Source organism: Desmodus rotundus, chromosome 3, assembly GCF_022682495.2.
Source record: "Desmodus rotundus isolate HL8 chromosome 3, HLdesRot8A.1, whole genome shotgun sequence".
NCBI lineage: Eukaryota > Metazoa > Chordata > Mammalia > Chiroptera > Phyllostomidae > Desmodus > Desmodus rotundus.
In genome coordinates, this window is record NC_071389.1 from 97,783,921 (window position 1) to 97,804,434 (window position 20,514).

The 20,514-nt window shown below is 36.6% G+C and overlaps 2 protein-coding genes across 11 annotated transcripts in view; both read left to right on the plus strand.

Moving 5' to 3' along the window:
* LOC112297574 (E3 SUMO-protein ligase RanBP2) overlaps positions 1-5,583 on the plus strand; it is a 103,116-nt gene extending 97,533 nt beyond the window's left edge. For all 3 annotated transcript variants that reach the window (XM_053920550.1, XM_024552359.3, XM_053920549.2), the window contains 4 exons: positions 2,452-2,597; positions 3,274-3,547; positions 3,648-3,982; positions 4,408-5,583. In XM_053920550.1, coding sequence (XP_053776525.1) covers positions 2,452-2,597; positions 3,274-3,547; positions 3,648-3,982; positions 4,408-4,713 — 1,061 coding nt within the window. In that variant the 3' untranslated portion in view covers positions 4,714-5,583. The remainder of the gene's footprint in view (positions 1-2,451; positions 2,598-3,273; positions 3,548-3,647; positions 3,983-4,407) is intronic.
* Positions 5,584-8,071: 2,488 nt separating this feature from the next.
* Positions 8,072-20,514, plus strand: part of CCDC138 (coiled-coil domain containing 138) — a 142,639-nt gene continuing 130,196 nt past the window's right edge. For 6 of the 8 annotated variants that reach the window (XM_024552361.3, XM_045189161.2, XM_045189160.2 and 3 more), the window contains exons 1-3: positions 8,072-8,215; positions 9,199-9,256; positions 16,726-16,913. In XM_024552361.3, coding sequence (XP_024408129.2) covers positions 8,123-8,215; positions 9,199-9,256; positions 16,726-16,913 — 339 coding nt within the window. In that variant the 5' untranslated portion in view covers positions 8,072-8,122. Of the gene's footprint in view, positions 8,216-9,198; positions 9,257-16,725; positions 16,914-20,514 lie in introns of those variants that run through there. The other 2 variants (XM_024552362.3, XM_071220980.1) reach the window with 2 other exon arrangements.

The window sequence follows — 20,514 nt, forward strand, 5'->3', positions numbered from 1 at the left end:
TGAAATCACAGGATAAGAAATCAATTAATGTAGTGGTATAGTGGGTACAATTCTCCACAAAAACAATGCCAAGTAAAATTAATGTGCTAGGTTGCTTGTTATAGTACCCTATCTATACTCTACAAAGTGTGAAATAAGCAAGGCTCAAATCTCATCCCAGAGGCATGCTTTAAGCTTCACCCACTGACATCACTTCTTACCATCACCTGTTATTTTTCAGCGAGATTATTCAACCTCTTTTTAAAACTGCATTTCTTAATTTTATTTGTTCTTAGATCTGACAGAAGTTTGTGCTGTGTATCTCAGAGAAGCAGCTTTTGGTTTTTTATCAGTTCTTTTTTTACTTTCATTTTTTAATATTGTCAGATTTTGCCATTGCTTTCTTTAAATTCTTGTTACGTTTTTGTATTGAGTGCTTTCTTTATTTCGTAAGATTGTGCCAACAAGTGCAAAATAGTATTTAAAAACCGTAAATCCCCTGGAATCAATTTTCTTTGTATCCCATAGGTTTTCAAAGGGGATCTTCAAACTGTTGTAAATTGCTTAATAATTTAGAATTTAGTCTTTTGTTTTTCATTAAGAGCTTGTAGGACTTAATTTTTTAAAGAAGTTATCAACTCACTATCATTTGGGTGTCTTTTTTTTTTTTAGTTGTTCCTAGTATTGTACGGACTTTTTTGATCTTAACATTTTTGGTTTTGTTGTTTATTTTTTAAAGTTCTCTTACATATTATTTCTGTGGTGGTTACTTTTTCTCTCTTCGTTCATTTTTTGTTATTTTATTTTAATTTTGTTCCTTCTTCTATTAATTTTCTGTAAGTCCTATTCACACAGGTGTATAACCATTTCATGTCTGTTGTGTATTAGTTCATATGGAAACTAAGAGAATAATAAGAAACACTTGCTTACTATTGCTGCCTTGGTCAATGATTGCTATTTTATCATGTTTCCTTCAGATTTAGTAGTATTTTCATTAAACCTGGACATGTAGTGGAAGCCTCCTAGGTACTATTATCTAGGCTGTTATCATGAAATTGATACTGATTATTGAAATGCTTATTTTTATACTTTGCTTTATGAATTCTTCCTCTAGGTCCCAAGAGGATGATTAGTGGTTTTCAACTCCTGCCTTCCTATTACAATTTCCTGGGAGCTTTCAGAAATTCCCCAAACCACCTGATAGTTATATTGGGTTCCTTAAGAATGGTACCGCAGGGATTGGTGTTTTACACAAGTTCTTGGTGTGATTCTGATACATACCCAGCATTAAGAACCATTGCATTACAGGAATTTTGGAAGGCAGCTGTGCTAACCACTATACCACCAATGCGCATTACAGGAATTTTGAAATTTTCTGCCATACCCTCCAAGGGTATTTGGGATAATTTTTAAAGTTTCTCTGCCTGCGAGGTCCTAAATCAGTTATTTTTGAGCCCTAAACCTGAATATCACCTAGACCCATGGTTACTATTCTCAGGAAATCCCCACACAAATACTTGCATTCATTTGCAGTATTGTAAGGATTTTTGTCTCTCGTTAGTTTTTTTCCTCCTTATTAAATCTGGCTTAGAAGGAGATACTGTTACAGTTACTTATTTTGTCCTTTTTTCACTGTGCCAACTTTTTAAACGGTCTGTTACATTTTTTCTGCTTTATGTGTTTTTAGCACCAGATGTAGGGTTCTCTAAGTAGGTAATTCTCATCATCAAGTGATGAAAAATTAAGCGTGGTTTCCTTCCTGAGATAGTGGAGAATGTATTAGCAGACTGGGTCATCTCTGCTTAGATCACGATGAAGGAACTTTTTAGTTTTTACCTCTCCAAGCTATTAGGGAAAGAGAGTAAGTAGTCTTTGTTCTTCTGAATGGGGATGAAGATCCTTTTCACTCCTCACAATCTAGTATCCCTTGAGGATAGTTAGAGTCAGTGAACCTCTCCCAAGGCCTGGCAAAGAAATCTAAGCTCCAACAGTCATTCCTTCAGGAGGAATTTGAGGTAGAGAAGTTATAAACATAATTTTAGACTGCTTTGACTAATTCAGAAGTAGCAGATTTGGACTCTTTGAGGACATATTTAGGTTCAAAGCTGTTTTTCTCATGTAATAAAATGTTTTATAAAATAAACTACCTTTGGAGCTGAGCTAAGTTTTGATAACTCCAAGGTATGTACACTTAAGAACCTGTTTCATTACCTGAAAGTTCTTATGTCGTTTAGTAGTATAATGAGAGTCAAATGATGTAATCTTTGTATCTCCAAGCATAAACAGTACTAAATGTACTGTGTACTCATTACATGGGTTAACTTTACATAATAATGTAATTTTAAACTTTATTACCAGAAGTATATGTCACATCATTGTATATTTGATGCATTGATGAAATAATCTAACTGGAGGATTAAAAACTTATAAAAATAGATACCACTGTTTAAATATTCTGATTTTATTTATCAGATAAAAATTTCCAGTGGGCAAATACTGGAGCAACTGTGTTTGGAACACAGTCAACCAGTAAAGTTGGTGAAGAAGAAGATGGTAGTGATGAAGAAGCAGTTTATAATGAAGATATCCATTTTGAACCAATAGTGTCATTACCAGAGGTAAATATTAAAGAATGAAAATCTTACCAATAACTTCACATTTTAGGTTTAAAACTTGAGTTGTAGGGCTAGCCTTGTTTGCATTTCTTACAGAATATTTACAATTTCAAATGAAAGCTCTTTATTTTTTAGAAGTTTGGCCTTTAAGTAAAAATTGTCTACTTTTCATAATTTATATATAAATTTTGTTTGGCATATTATATGTGAAATTATTGGGAAGAGCTACATTTTTTGTTGTTGTTAGAATATCATGTTCGTAACATAGTTCTGGGTACAAAAATACCTACTCTCATACTTGCTAAAAGTCCTATCTATAAAAATAAGCTCTACATTTTCAGGACAAGAATGTTGTTTTAGACAAATTACTTTATCAGTTTTAACCTGAAGTAGTAGTTAATATTTCTCTTGAACAACTTTTTGAAAACTCTTTTTAGAATGTAATTTTCAAAAGGAAAATTACTATATAAAAGAAAAAGATTTAATGACAAATCAGGTCTTTCCTGCATAACCTAAATCAGATGTATTCTAGCCTAGGAAACGTTAATACGTTTATTTTGATAATGTAGTTCAAGTTCTGTTAATGTCATTACAAAGAGAATATTTTTAGAATTTGAATCTTTGGAAATTGTTATGGATATATGTTATAAGCAGCAGCTTTATTTTTCATCTCTCATAGGTAGAAGTAAAATCTGGAGAAGAAGATGAAGAAATTTTATTTAAAGAGAGAGCTAAGCTTTATAGATGGGATCGAGATGTCAGTCAGTGGAAGGAGCGTGGTGTTGGAGATATTAAGATTCTTTGGCATACACTGAAGAATTACTATCGTATCCTAATGAGAAGAGACCAAGTCTTTAAAGTGTGTGCAAACCATGTAATTACCAAAACAATGGAATTAAAACCCTTAAATGTTTCGAATAATGCTTTAGTTTGGACTGCCTCGGATTATGCTGGTATGTTCAAATGCTACCTTTGAATTTTTGGACTTTGCTAAAATCTATAACAACAGTTATTTTGATACTGAAGTCATTGTATTGTGTTGTTGTTTAACAGATGGAGAAGCCAAAGTGGAACAGCTTGCAGTGAGATTTAAAACTAAAGAAATGGCTGATTGTTTTAAGAAAAAATTTGAAGAATGTCAACAGAATTTATTGAAATTCCAGAAGGGACAGGTATCACTGACAGCAGAATTATCAAAGGAGACAAATCCTGTGGTGTTCTTTGATGTACGTGCAGATGATGAACCTCTAGGATGTATAACCATGGAATTATTTTCAAACATTGTTCCTCTAACTGCCGAGAACTTTAGAGTACTATGCACTGGAGAAAAGGGTTTTGGTTTCAAGAACTCCATTTTTCACAGAGTAATTCCAGATTTCATTTGCCAAGTAAGTATTGAGTGCGTATCACAACTGAAGTCTAGAAGAGTAGTACACCATACTAACTGGGAAATTTGAGAGTTTCTCCTCACTTGTAATTTCCTTAAGATTCAAAGAAATCTTAAGGATTTTCCTTGTACATTCTTTAGCTTTTCCACACATTTGTTGGTGTTGCCACCCCAACATTCTACCCCCACAAAAACTTTCAACATAAAGTGGTTGAAACTTCTAATACTTTAAACCTGCTATTAAACTGAGGGTGGGAAAAAGACTTCTTGTCATTTTTATCTTCTTTCAAAATGGGTACTTCCTAGTTTTCAAACCACATTTCTCAAGCAATCTGGTATTTAGGACTTATCCTGTAGTGGTTAATTAGTTCTGTGTGTATTTTAATATTTTATTCAGGATTCCTATTAATCAAAAAATTTTTTCAGGGTGGAGATATCACCAAACATGATGGAACAGGAGGACGGTCCATTTATGGAGATAAATTTGAAGATGAAAATTTTCACGTGAAACATACTGGTCCTGGCTTACTATCGATGGCTAATCGAGGCCGAGATACCAATAATTCTCAATTTTTTATAACACTAAAAAAAGCAGAACATTTGGACTTTAAGCATGTAGTATTTGGATTTGTTAAAGATGGCATGGATACTGTGAAAAAGATCGAGTCATTTGGTTCTCCTAAAGGGTCTGTTAGTCGAAGAATTATTATCACAGAATGTGGACAGATATAAAATCATTGTTTTTCTTAGTAAATTTTACCTGTATAAACAGTTGAATTGAAGCTTAGCTATTATGACAATATGGTAATTATGTTCAGCTTTTGAAAATGGAGGTTTCCAAAGTATAAATGTAAAATTGCAGCTTATAGCTGTTGTCACTTTTTAATGTGTTATAATTGACCTTGCATGGTGTGAAATAAAAGTTTAAACACTGGTTTATTTCAGGTGTACTTGTGTTTATGTACTCCTGACCTATCTGTATTAAAATGGAATAATACTAATCTTGTTAAAAGCAATAGATCTTCTCATACCATTGAAAGAATATTATAAACAATTTAATTCCTTTTAAGATATTGTACTTAATGCATGGATATACTTACCATTTGAATAAAGGGACCAAAACTTGGATATTTTTTATTTTAGATTTGAAAATAATATTAACTATCAGTGTGGTCATTTATGTATAGAGACTCACTTATGACTGGGGTAGAGCCCATATGGTAGAGACTTAACCAAAGTGCTCTTCTATAATCCTTGCACCTCCTGTATAGTTAACTTCTACGTAGAGTATCTTTTCTTAAAATGATATGTAGCTTCCTGTGCCCTTTCAAAGGTATTAAGTTAACTTTTAATTTTAAACAAGTTGAGTATTTCCTTAGATTTTAAAAAAATTTTCTGTCATCTGTTTCTACTACCTCAAACTGCAGCTTGGTTCTTAATAGAACTTGCATTTTTCCTTACAGTTACTGTGATAAAGTATGACTATTTTAAACAGGTCTATACCATGTCGTTTGGTTAAAGATTTGCTTTATACTAGATTGTTGCAGTACTTTTTTCTGGTGAATTTTGTAGCAAAAATAAACTGACAATTGTTAACAGCCATGCCATTTAAAAAACTTATTACTTGCGCATCTTATTGTTTGTTCATTCTAGAACCAAAAGGAGGAGGCCAATTAAAGGTCTGTAAACAACTTGCCACATAATTTCCAGAGCTCCCAAGGAAGTGACTTATTTCAAGTTTGATACACACTGAAAACTTACTTGGAAATGGCTAGTATCAAACATTAAGACTGCTAAAAAGGGAGGTGTTCTCAACCTACTGAATATAGAACTACAAAGAAGCTAGTTTAATCTTAAGTAGTTTAATCATTCCAGTCACTTAAGAGTGGCTGCCTTGACCCTCCTGTGTTCTTCCCAGTGAACTCACATTAGTAAAAGATAGTTGGGTTTATTCTGTTGTTTAGGGTTTTGGAAATAGGCTATCCTATAGTAAGTACCTGTTCTGTTCTACCTTCAGTTGAGAACGGTGGCATGTGTGGTTTGTGTGAGTAATGAAGGATGGAATACCATCACTAAATCCACTTGGCCATAAAGCCACGTAGGTAACTGAAATAAACCTACTCCAGTGTATCAGTTGAACTACATTAACTTTAAAGAGAACAATGGGCTACATGCATGTACATTTAATAGTACGAATTGGCTCCTTTGGAAACTTATGTAGTATAAGTTGCTATAAAGTGTGTTGAATTTTTCAGCTGGGACAGCTAATGCCTTTGTCCTGATTTTAGAACATCCAAGTAAAGGCAAGTGCTTATTTATTTAATTATTTAAAGATTTTCTTTATTTTTAGAGAGAGGGGAAAGCAGGGAGAAAGGGAAAGAAGCATCAATGCATTGTTGCCTCTTGTGCACCCACTAGTGGGAACCTTGCTGGAAACCCAGGCGTGTGTGCTGACTGGGGCTTGAACCCACCCTTTGGTTCACAGGTTGGTACTCAGTCCACTGATCCACACCAGCCAGGGCACTTTTTTTTTTTTTTTTTTTTTTTAAGAAATCAGTGTTATCCCAAAGCACTCCAATTTTGAATTAAAAAGATTTAAAAACTAACACCTAGACCAAAAGTTTGACTAAAAATGACTAGCAAACTGCCTTTTGCAGTATTGGTATTCCAAAAATGCTTAAAAGTGCCTCGAGGCATTTTTAAGAAAGACTATCATAATTGAGGAAAAAGCTTTGTTGATTTCTCTGTTATTTAACTGCTCATGTGGCATAAATGCACATGTTAATGTGTTAATGTCTTCTTAAAAAATGTGTGATTTTATATTGGCTCATTAAATTCTGTTTAAAGATAGAATATAAAAAAACTCATTATTTGTATACTATAATAATACATTATAGTAAAAGAATATTGGTTTAAATATATTTCAGGAAACTAGTTAAAATACTGATCTTACAAAAAAATATTTGGCATTTGAGGAAATTTAAATATAATGCAGAGACTCCAGTAGTTGTTAGTCCGGACATGCTGGTGAATACTATCTAGAAAGGAAAGTATTATACTAGTGTAGTTGTATAAATGAGAGAAATTAAGTGGTTATTTAGTGAGAAATTAAGTGGTTATTTAGTTGCTCAACTCAGTCTGAATTAGGTTGACATATTGTGTCAATAATGACATGCACTGTCATGGGCACTAGACAAAGTTATTTTTAAAAAAAAAGCTTGCACAGGAAGCTTGCTTACACTCTTAATACTGCTTGTTAACACCCTGTTTCTCCACAGGAAACACCAGCCAATGGCAGGAAAGTGAAGAGGTAGTTTTTGAAATCGCTATTCTTTGTAGTAAGATATATTCTTGATTGTGCCCCTCTTTAATGTTACAGTTAGCAAAAGCCATTCTGATATGCCTAAAGCACACTACGTATATACAAGCCTCAGGCCCTGGCCTGGTAGGTCAGTCATTGGTTGGAGCATCCTCCCCACATCAAAAGGTTACAGTTGGATTCTGGTCAGGGCACGTGCCTAGGTTGAGTCCAGTGGGGGCGCTAGAGAGGCAACCCATCCATATTTCACATACCAGTGTTTCTCCATCCTTTCCCCCCTCTCCAGAATCAGTGAGCATGTCCTCGGGTGAGAATAGTAACGTACTTAACGTCAGACATGCCCCAGGTCAGGGTGGGGTCCTACCAGAAGGGTTCGGACCATTCCGGTGAGCCCCAGTGTGTAGACAAGCGGTGTATGCATTCTCACGTACACGCAAAATGCGCGGGGAAAAATAACAACACGATGGCTTCCTCCATGGCCCTGGAGCCCCGAAGCTGGAGTTAGGGACAGCGCCAGGTCTGCTGAGTGCGACCTAAGTGGGCACGACGGAGGAAAATGGACTGAAAAGATTAAACACCATTTATCAGTCCAAATAACACACCAATAAGGACATTAGTAATTGAAGATAACACTAAGATGTTTTCACGATACACAAGATAACATAGAACACCTCAGACGCCCATCTCGATGCCCCAGTACCCATCTCACCGCTAGAGAACTGGGCTGTGTCCTGCATCATGACGCACTTCCGCTGCGCGAGCTCCGCGCCTGCACCTCGGGTTTGAACGCTGTAGCCGGGGAGACAACGGTAGCCTGGCACAATGCAGCCGAGGGTTGTCAAACCACCTGGGCAGGATTTCGCTGTGGAGCTTCTCAAAAGCCGCTACGGACTCGGGAGCTGCTGCTCTGAGGAGGTGAGACTTTGGGCTTCCTCCTCCGCCCAGTTTCCGGGTGGGTGGGCGGGTTCCTGCTGGAGGGAAATAGCCCGCCACCAGCTGTGCCTGGGCCTTCAGTGTAAAACAGGTCCAATTAAAGTTAGAGCGAGGGAAGAGTATTTCTAGACCACAGATATGTAAATGGGTGTCAGGTAATGTCACATACATGGGAAAGCAAGTTTTCTAACAGGCTTCTTTACCAAAGCTTTTGAAAGTTTATGTTGTACCAATCGTGCTATGTCCTTGTGAAAGTATTTTTGAACTTTTGTCTACAGCGACTTCAATAGAATTCAAAAATCATTTTAATGCCATCAAAATACTGTGAAATAATTTCAAACTTTGAAAAAGTTGCCAGAATAATACTCTAGTACCCTTTACTTGTATTCACCATTGTTACACATTTTGCCACAGTTGCTTTACCATTCTCCCTATTTTTGACTCCCTTTCCATACATACATTTTTCCCCAGAACTATTTGAGGGTAATTTGCAGGCATTGAGACTCTTTACTGTCAAATACAAATACTTACGTGTGTTTTTGTAAACAATTTTTTTCTGGTGCAGATATAATCTAAAAATGAGCATTATATTTGGTTTTCTCTTTTACTATTGCCTTTAATTTGGAAGGGGTTCTGCGTGTAGGACAATTATTTATTAGAATGTCACTCAGTTGGATTTGTGTAATGATACCTCATGATTAGATATTGGTTATACATTTTTGGCAGGAATACTGCATGAATGATGTGTGGCTTTCTGTGTTCATCACGACACACATGTTGCTTTGTTCCATTATTGGTGATGCTAACATTGATTGCTTGGTTACGGGGGTGCCTACCAGATTTCTTCACTGGTCTAATTAAAGGCTAGCCTTTGTAATTCATACATAATTTGTAGGGAAGTATTTTTTGACAGTAAGTTGATTCTTAGTATACACATTAAATATTATCTTTTTTTTTTTTTTTAGTATGCTTTTCCAAATTTTGATCAGGCTAAATGTAAGAGAAGATCTCTAACCTCTCCAGGTAAGTCAATAGATTTTGTACACTTGGGGTTATAACAAATTTAATTGAGAGAAAGGATTTTTTTTAAAAGTTTAGACTTAATGGATATTGTCAGATGTCTTGTGATACTAAGCTCTTTTCAGTCTGGTAATGAGCTAATAATAATCTTGATTTTGGGGGTGAACGTGTAAGATGTCTTTAAAAATCATGTTGAAATTTTTTAAAAAGATTTTTATTTTTAGAGAGGGGAAGGGAGGAAGAGAGGGAGAGAAACATCCATGTGAGAGAGAAACATCTATAGGTTGCCTCTCATGTGCAACCCAGCTGGGGATGGAACCCAAAACCCAGGCACGTGCCCTGACTGGGAATTGAACTGGTGACCTTTTGATTTGTGGGATGATGCCCAACGAACTGAGCCACACCACTCAGGGCTAACCATTAGAGTTTTGATTTGCTGATATATCTTAGGCAGTGTTTTTACTAGTAAGTATCATCATTGAACTTTGAGATAATTATAGCAGAAATAGTAGTTAATATCTTTAAAAGTTCATTGGATGTTGGATTAAGGAATTTCATTTTTTTTAAACTTTATTTTTGAAATTTGGCAACATTCTTCTGAAACAGATTTCTAGTATGAAAAAAATATTCCAGTTATTATTGAGTCTAGTATCTTCAAAATAAAATGTTGAATTTTAATTTTGAAAATTGCCCTAAAACTTCCTACTGAAACTGGAAAAGTTGGCATTTGTGCTACCAGTTACTACTTAAACCAGTAAGTAGAGACAAGGATTGAATCTTTAATGGGTTCTTTATTCAGATGCCAGTGATCTGAGAAGGTGGGTATGTACCCTCAAAAACTGTCTAACATCTTATCTAATGCTGACCTTTTTATAGGGAGAAGGAAAAGGTAGGTAAGGAGTTTGGGAAAAGGTTAATCAGGTAGGAGTTGCAGTCCATCAGGATTTTCTTAGTATTTCTTTATCTGCTCATCAACAGTTTTTTTTCTGAGTCAGGGACATTCTCTCCCCTGGAACACAGTGATTTGGGTACCATCTTTATTGCTTGCAAATGCCCTGGGGCACAAAGGCTGAATTGTTTGTGGACCACCTGCTGACTCATAGGTCAGGTATTCCAGTTTTTGGAATAACAGCTTTCCACATGCATTACTCACTTAAGGCTATCAACTATGACTGAATCTGAAATCTTTAACTCTTGAGTTCTTTCACAACCTTTAAAAATATAACTGAGAAGTATAGGTCATTAAATTTCTGAGGGTATAAAAATAAGTGTTAGAGAAGGGGTGTGTCCATGTAAAAGTATTTCTAAATAACTTATCAGAGAAGCTCTCTTTTCCTTTTTTTCACTGAATTTAGATACAGGCTAACAGTTTATTAAACAAATCTTAGTGTTTAAAGTATATAAAGTTAAAAATAAAATGTTTAATATTTGAGGACTGATAAGGTATCATGAGGTAGAGGGCTGAATTCTGAATTTTATTCTTTCTACTTGCTGGTTGTGCTACTTGAAAAAATTTAGATAACTTATGTAGTTCTTAGGTTCTAAACCATTAAAATAAAGTGAAAAGTTTTCTTGCTTTGAGGGGTTGCTAGGATAAAATAAGGTAATGGATGAAAGAGCATTTCGTAATCAGGAAAGTGCCAAAGTAAAATATAAGATTTAATGCCTATTTTCTTGAAGTTTGTATCAAGAAGAGAGAGATAAGAAATCCTCTAAGTAATTTTGCTGTCTTATCTTTAGGAGCCTAGAATGAGATCATTAATATTTGATCCTACTAAGTTATCTCTGCTATTTTCTCTATTGTTAACGATGAGTTGGATATCTACTCATCAGAGATAAAGTTGTTTCCTCATTAAGATGGTATTTTGATAAAAGAAAGCATTCCGTAATACCTCTTTGTAGTTCATTGAAGCAGTTCAACATGAACTGGTAAAGTACCCCAAATCCTTACTGTTGCTGTCCCTTCAGTATTTCAAAAAAACTGAGAAAGGGCAAAGGATGGATAATTTATATGTTTGCTTTTCCCTGAAAGGAAACATAAGCAGTATCTAGTAGTGTGGTAATCAATTGATTTTAGATAGGTTGAGAAAGAGAGAGGAAAAGAGAGACAGAGAGAGAGGGAGAGAGATGTATTGATTGGAGAAGCTAGTCTGGGGAGATGGTAACTACAAAATATGTATGATACAGTCTTGGGGTATGAGGGGTTAGCAGTTTTGTGCAGGAGATTTTACCCTGGGTAAAACAGGTATAAAAACTGGGAGCTAAGGTGAAATAAAATTACAAATTGAATTTTATTAAATGCCAAAAATGTGTGGCCGAAGGAACTGCTATGGGTATCAAAGAGGAGTAAACATGTTGAAATATGTATCATAAAGATATGTACATATACAAAATAAAATGTTGAGGTAATTATGGAGAGGAAAAAAAAGACAATTGTGCCTAAAATATAATATGTTATTAAGGTAATTGATATTTGGGAGCTTGAATTTTTTTTATGTAATTCTCGACTTAAATCAATGCAGGTAAGGCATTTAGAACAGTATTCAGTACATAGAAAAGTATTTAAATATGCTATTATTATCATCATTGTTGTTATTACTATTTGGCACTCACAAAGTAACCTAGTGGATCTGGATTCAAGATTTGTACATAAGGTAAATTGAATATAGAGTAAGGAAAGTGAAAATTGCCTTAATGTAACTATGAGTAATTAGAAATTATTTGTTTATATTTAACTGACCGTTTTATAATTTTTTTGTTTCTGGGTATAATTTCAAATTACAATTTGAAGCTTTTGGCCTATGAAGGTTTTTATAACATTGGACAGTTTTTTCACAATCCCTAGTTATGATCTAGTCTAGAATTACGGTACTGTCCAGCACAGGAGCCACTTGTGGCTATTGAGTAATTGAAATAGGCTTGTCTGAATTGAGACATTGGGTTAGCCAAAAAGTTCATTTGTTTTTTTTCCATAAGATGGCTCTAGTAGCCTTACTTGTCCTTAACTTCATTTGAAGCAATTTTTTTTAGGTTGTATGGTGACAGCTGTCATATCGGTGTACATTTAAAATAAAGCTTATCAAAGTTAGTGGGTTTTTATTTAACTATTTTAATATTGGAGATGGAAGAAAATAAGCAACATTTTTGGCACATTATGCTTTATTATTTCAAGAAAGGCAAAAACCCAACTGATGCAAAATAGGATTTCTGCAGTGTATGGAGAAGGTGCTGTAACTGATCAAATGTGTCAAAAGTGGTTTGTAACATTTCATGCTGGAGATTTCTTGCTAGACAATGCTCCACAGTCAGGTAGAACAGTTGAAGTTGATAGTGAACAAATCAAGACATTAACTGAGAACCATCGAATTTCTACCACACAGGAGATAGCCAACATACTCAAAATGTCCAAATCAATAAAGTTAATGATGAAAATGAAAAATGTGTCTTTTACTTTATGGAAAAAACCATATTGACTTTTTTGGCCAACCCAATATGTTGGAAGTCTAAAATACACACCAGATTGAAAAAGATGAGTTAAAGAATTTCAAATATCTTAATTTTTAAATATTGATTACATATTAACATGATAATCTTTTAGATATACTGGGTTAAAAATAACATTGTTAAAATTTCACATCTTTTTATATTTTTAATGTGTTTAATGTGGCTACCAGAAAATTTTAAATTACCTTATGTGTCATGCACTATATTCCTTTTGAACAGTACTGCTTGAGAAATTTCAATTTGAGATCATCTTTTTGTTGAGAACACTTAGCAGTTTAGTTCTTTTCTACCTTTTACTAGTTATGTCACCTGTTAGTTATTTAAATGCTTTAGGGTTCAGTTTCCTCATGTTAAACAATACTTCTTTTAGCTACAATGAAGTATTAGGAATTAAAGATTGACAGTAGTAAAGCATTCTAGAGGTAAATGCTGTTTTCAGTTAAGCACATTTATATATGTAGGAAGATAGTTCTGTTGAGTTTTCAGGATCAGTGACTTTTTAAAACATATTTTTCCTTTCTGCATTTTAAAAAAAATGTTTACTTGTAACATTTGTCTTGATTGTGATGCCATTAATATTTAAAAAGCTGTTTTATTTTCTCAAAATGCTAAAGTAAACTTCCAGAATGCTGTGATATATACTTTTTTAAAGCCTAGATGAAGAACTGGATTCTTTTCATAATTTGAAGCAAAGGCAAACACAAGAAGAGTTAATTGAAAGTGATCATAGAGTTATTTTGAAGCAGTCTATGCTTCAAAATAACCAAGCAGTCTTTTAAAGAAATAGAAGAAGGTATAGTAAGTATTCATTTTAGATTAGTCCTTTAAATAGTAACTATATGAAGTAGTGCACATAAAGCTTACCCCATAGTAGTAAAACTTGTCCTTCAGGCATTTATGTTTTTGTGTTCTGAATTTTTGTAAGCTATGAGATAGTTACTGTGCTGCTTATTAAAGTAAAGTAAAAGAGAAAAAAAACTTCATTGTTTTCCAGTAGTATTCCTAAACTCTCAAAACTAATGAAAATCAGTTAGTTAATTAAATACTTACTATAATTTCTTTATTTCTTTTTCATGTCAGTATTTGTTAGGAAATGAGTAAAATATTGTGGTAGTAATTGATGAATCTTTTAATATTTTAAGAAAATATTCCAGACTACTTAATGTATATCTTCCTTTGCACTGAACTAGTAGTTAATCTCTATGTGCCTGGCTGGATAGTTCTGTTAGGATTTCAAGGAAAGAGGCGATCAGAAATGGCGCCCTCCTCCTTGGCTGCAATATTTTGAGAGCACTTGTTGCCACATTGATAACTTCTGTGCATCTCTTCTGGGATATAAAAATATAAAATAGGATAAAGCAGTGAAGATAATTCTGGTATTAATAGAAAAAACAATATTTAAAGGACAAGCGTATAGAAATTACATAATTACATGATTATAAAATTATAGACACTGTGTAAAGTTAAAAACAGGTAAAAAAAATAAGGCCTTTTATATAGGTAGTAAAAATTAAAAAGAAGTGAAGCAGTGACTAATGCTATATTTGGGTTAGGAAAGAGGGAGGAATATATGATCAGTAGTTTCTGAGGTAATTGTATTTCTTGACCTAGGCAGTTAATACATGAATGTTTTCATGCACTTTAAAAATCTATTTTGAGAAAAAACCAAGATGGTGGTGAAGGTAGCACACTGTGCCTCCTTGCACAACCAAAAGAAGGACAACAACAATTTAAAAACAAAAACCAACCAGAACTGACAGCAAATTGAACCACAAGGAAGTCCAAGGAAACGGCAAGGAGATAAAAAAGAAACATTCATCCAGACCAGTAGGAGGGGCAGAGACTGGCAGCCAAGGCAGACAGCACTCGAGTTGCCGTGGTGGGACCCAGAGAGGTGGCGGATTGTGGAATGAACGGGGCAGGCAGTGCGACCTCTAGCAATGCCGCGGCCCCACATTCATGCATAGATAACCGGGAGGGCCGGACCCAGCGAGGTGGCAGGGAATGGGGTAGGCAGGGTGGGTAGCAGACCCCACGGCCCCACATTTGCCCATAGATAAACTGAGAGGAACAGCGGATGAGTGAAACAGACTGCGCAACCCAGGGCTCCAGCTCCAGGAAATAAAGCCTCAAACCTCTGATTGAAAACACCCATGGGGGTTGAGGCGGCAATAGGAGAAACTCCCAGCCTCCCAGGAGAGTTCATTGCAGAGACCCACAGGGGCCTAGAGTGTGCACAAGCCCACGCACTCGGGAAGCAGCACCAGAAGGGCCCAATTTGATTGTGGGTAGCAGAGGGAGTGACTGAAATCTGCGGAGAGTGGAGCAAGCACCATTGCTCCCTCTTGGCCCCTCCCCCACATACAGCATCACAGTGCAGGGACCAGCGTTACACCACCCTGGTGAACACCTAAGGCTCCGCTACTTTAAATAAAGGGTGCGCTGAGACCCCCCCCCACAAAAAAAAGCCCAAATGAAAGAACAGTTCAAAGCTCCAGAAATAATTCAACTAAACAGTGTAGAGATAGCTAACCTATCAGATGCACAGTTCAAAACACTGGTAATTAGGATGCTGACAGAATTGGTTCAATTTGGTCGAAAGTTAGATGAAAAAATGAAGGCTATGCTAAGAGAAACAAAGGAAAATGTACAGGGAACCAATAGTCATGGGAAGGAAACTGGAACTCAAATCAACGGTGTGGACCAAAAAGAAGAAACAAATATCCAACCAGAAAAGAATGAAGAAGCAAGAATTCAGAAGAATGAGGAGAGGCTTAGGAACCTCCAGGACATCTTGAAACGTTCCAACATCTGAATTATAGAGATGCCAGAAGGAGAAGAGGAAGAACAAAAAATCGAAAACTTATTTGAACAAATAATGAAGGAGAACTTCCCTCATCTGGCAAAGGAAATAGACTTCCAGGAAGTCCAGGAAGCTCAGAGAGTCCCAAAGAAGCTGGACCCAAGGAGGAACACACCAAGGCACAACATAATTACATTACCCAAGATGAAACAGAAGGCGAGAATCTTAGAAGCAGCAAGAGAAAAGGACACAGTTGCCTACAAAGGAGTTCCCATAAGGCTGTCAGCTGATTTCTCCAAAGAGACCTTACAGGCAAGAAGGGGCTGGAAAGAAGTATTCCAAGTCATGAGAGGCAAGGACCTACATCCAAGATTACTGTATCCAGCAAAGCTATCATTTAGAATGGAAGGGCAGATAAAGTGCTTCTCAGATAAGGTCAAGTTAAAGGAGTTCATCATCACCAAGCCCTTATTATATGAAATGTTAAAGGAACTTACCTAAGAAAAAGAAGATAAAAAATATGAACAATAAAAATGACAGCAAACTCACAGTTATTAACAACCACACCTAAAACCAAAACAAAAGCAAACTAAGCAAACAACTAGAACAAGAACAGAACCACAGAAATGGAGATCACATGGAGGGTTATCAACAGGGGAGTGGGAGGGGGAGAGAGGGGGGAAAGGTACAGAGAATAAGTAGCATAAATGGCAGGTAGAAAATAGGGGGAGGGTAAGAATAGTGTAGGAAATGTAGAAGCCAAAGAACTTACAAGCATGACCCATGGACATGAACTATAGGGGGGGAATGTGGGAGGGAGGGGGTGGGCAGGATGGAGTGGAGTGAAGGAGGGGAAATGGGACAACTGTAATAGCATAGTCAATAAATATATTTAAAGAAATAATCCATTTTGAAATAATTTCACACTTACCAAAAAGTTGCAAAAAGAGGACGAAGAATTCTGTGTAGCCTTCATCCAAATTTTCTAAATGTTATATTTTATTGCCTTTGCTTTATCATTCTTTCTTTCTGCATACTACTTGAAACTTTTTAACAATACTATTGCATAATTCAAATTTAAAATAGTTCTTCTTGAAGAGTACCTGATCTGCAAGTATTTAAAACTGAATTAATGAAGTTTATAAATAAAATTATATTTTCTTAGCAGTTGCCTGGCCATCTAATTTGGCCTCAAATTCAAGAAATTGGACTGAATGTTGTAGTGATGCAAGTTATTCTCCTTTGAAATATGTCAGCTCTTCAACATCTAAGGCATCAAATAAGCGGAAATTACTTCCACATCAGATCAATCAGATATATGATGAATTATTCCAAATTCATCAGAAACTGCAGGTAAGAGCTAAATACTGTCTTGAGAATCTAAAAGTATTTATGTTCCAAACACCAACATTTACAAAATTTAAATACTACAAGGTATTTCATTTTTACTGTTTTTGATAAGTGTGTCAAGACAAGGTCAGAAGGAAACCAACACAATTTATAAGAACAATTGGGAAAATGTATGGCTGAGAGAAAAATATAAACAGTAGTGTTTTTATATGTAGGTGTACTTTTTAGATTTTAGACTATCTTATGTGTTGTTTATTCTAATTTCATCCCATCCTTGCTTAAGAAATAAAATCTGATGGTAAAGCATGCTTTTTGAAGTATGTGTACTAGATTTGTTGCTTTAAATACAGTTATGTAAGCAGTTCTCTTGACAACTCATTAATATTCAGTTTAGAAAACTGGCCTTTATCTTCAGGGGCTTTTATTCTAAAGGAGGTAATTAATGAATTAATCAAGTGTCCACTAGGAGTACAGAAGGAATCAAAGTACATGTAATATATAATTTCTCTTGAAATTCTAGTTGGGAGTATATTTTTATATACATGAAGTAAACATTTTTTAACAATGAATATCTCATTTTGTCTAAATTCAGATAATAATTACCTTAGTATTTACAAAAGATTAGTTTAGCCTAAAATCACTGGGGAAAAGTTCAAGGAGATACTTAGCTTGGTATATGACAGATACAGAATTTAAAGAGAAGTAGAGGATTGGGAAGGGCATTCCAGGTCCAAGGAATTGGAGGTTAGGGGTTTTTAGAAAGGAGTAATTTGTCAGATTGTGAATTTGTTAGCCTGTCTGGGAAGGAAAATAGTGAATAGTCAGGTTGGGTAGTACAGGTTTTTAAACAAAAGAGTGACAAAATAAAAATTTATTGCAAGATTCCTTTGCTAATACATTATGGGATAAAAAAAGAATAAGCAGGGCTATAAAGATATACCAGTCAACTGCAATAAACACAATAAAGGTATATTTAATTAAAAAATAAAGGTATATTTTATTTATTCATGTATTTATTTATTTTAATTGTTTAAGTACACTTGTCTCCATTTTCCCCCAACCATGCCACCCCGCCTAACCCATCCCCACCTCCCAGCCTCGAACCTACCCCCTTTGGCTTTGTCCATGTATCCTTTATATGTGTTCCTTGATGGCCCTTCCTCTATTTTCCCCATTGTCCCACTCCCGCTCCCCTCTGGTAACTGTCAGTTTGTTCTTTATTTCAATATCTCTGGTTATATTTGGCTTGCTTTTTCATTTTCTTGACTAAGTCCCACTATAGGTGAGATCATATGGTATTTCTCTTTCACCACCTGGCTTATTTCATTTTGCATAATGCTTTCCAGTTCCCTCCATGCTGCCATGAGTTGTAGGAGCTCCTCCTTTCTTTCTGCTGCGTAGTATTCCATTGTTTAAATGTACCAGAGTTTTTTGATCCACTCATTTACTGATGGGCACTTAAGTTACTTCTAGCACTTGGCTATTGTAAACTGTGCTGCTGTGAACATTGGGGTGCATAGGTTCTTTTGAATTGGTGTTTCAGGATCCTTAGGGTGTAATCCCAACAGTGGTATTGCTGGGTTAAAAGGCAGTTCCATTTTTAGTTTGCTGAGCAAATTCCATACTGTTTTCCACAATGGCTGCACAAGTCTGCATTCTCACCAACAGTGCACTAGGGTTCCCTTTTCTCCACAACCTCTCCAATACCTGTTGGTTGTTGATTTGGTTATGATGGCCATTCTGACAGGTGTGAAGTGGTATCCCACTGTGGTTTTAGTTTGCATCTCTCTGGTGGCTAGTGACGCTGAGCATCTTGTCATATGTCTCTGGGCCCTCTGTATGTCCTCCTTGGAGATATGTCTGTTAGGTACTTTTGCCCTTTTTTTTTTTTTAATATATTTATTGATTACGCTATTACAGTTGTCCCATTCCCCCCCCCCCCCCGACTCCACACCATCCTGCCCACCCCCCTCCCTCCCACATTCCCCCCCTATAGTTCATGTCCATAGGTCATACTTAATAAGTTCTTTGGCTTCTACATTTCCTACACTATTTTTACCCTCCCCCTGTCTATTTTCCACCTATCATCTATGCTGCTTATTCTCTGTACCTTTCCCCCCTTTCCCCCTCCCACTCCCGTAATGACAACCCTCATGTTCTAGTTGTTTGCCTAGTTTGCTCTCGTTTTTGTTTTAGGTGTGGCCGTTAATAACTGTGAGTTTGCTGTCATTTTTACTGTTCCTATTTTTGATCTTCTTTTCCTTAGGTAACTCCCTTTAACATTTCATATAATAAGGGCTTGGTGATGATGAACTTCTTTAACTTGACCTTATCTGAGAAGCACTTTATCTTCCCTTCCATTCTAAGTGATAGCTTTGCTGGATACAGTAATCTTGGATGTAGGTCCTTGCGTTTAATCTTGGGTAATGTAATTATGATGTGCCTTGGCGTGTTCCTCCTTGGGTCCAGCTTCTTTGGGACTCTCTGAGCTTCCTGGAGTTCCCGGAAGTCTATTTCCTTTGTCAGATTAGGGAAGTTCTCCTTCATTATTTGTTCAAATAAGTTTTCAATTTTTTGTTCTTCCTCTTCTCCTTCTGGCACCCCTATAATTCGGATGTTGGAACGTTTCAAGGCGTCCGGGAGGTTCCTAAGCCTCTCCTCATTTTTCCAAGTTCTTGTTTCTTCATTCTTTTCTGGTTGGATGTTTCTTTCTTCCTTCTGGTCCACACCATTGATTTGAGTCCCGGTTTCCTTCTCATCACTATTGGTTCCCTGTACATTTTCCTTTGTTTCTCTTAGCATAGGCTTCATTTTTTCATCTGTTTTTCGAATAGATTCAACCAAGTCTGTGAGCATATTGATAACCAGTGCTTTGAACTGTGCATCCGATAGGTTGGCTATCTCTTCCTCACTTAGTTGTATTTTTTCTGGAGCTTTGAAGTGTTCTGTCATTTGGGCCTTTTTTTTTTTTTTTTTTTTTTTGTCTTGGTGCGTCTGTTACTTTAAGGGGCGGAGCCTTAGGTGTTCACCGGGGCGGGGTTGCGCTGGTCGCTACGCTGTGATGCTGTTCGTGGGGGAGCGGGCGAGTGGGAGCAATGGCGCCCGCCTCACTCTCCTCTGGCTTTCAATCTTTCACTCTGCTACCCACAATCAAACTGGGCCACTCTGGTGCTGGTTCCTGAGTAAGAGGGGCTGTGCACACTCTAGGCCCCTGTGGGTCTCTCCAACAACCTCTCCTGTGAGGCTGGGAGTCTCTCCTGCTGCCGCCCCAACTACCCCGGGCGTTTTCAGTCAGAGGTTTGAGGCTTTATTTCCCCCATGCTGGAGCCCTGGGTTGCGCGGTCTGCTTCGCTCCCCACCGTTCGTCCGGTTTATCTGTGGGCGAATGTGGTGCCTCGTGGTGCTACCCGCTGCTCTGCCTGCCCCGTTCTCCACCACTCTGAGTCCGGCCGTCTGGGTTTATCTGTGCAAATGTGGGGCCACAGGGTCTGCTAGTGCTCAGACTGCCTGCGCCATTTGTCCCACACTCCGCCAGTCTCAGTCCCGCCACAGCCACGCGAGTCCTCTCCACCCCCGGTGCCCGTCTCCGCCCCTCCTACCAGTC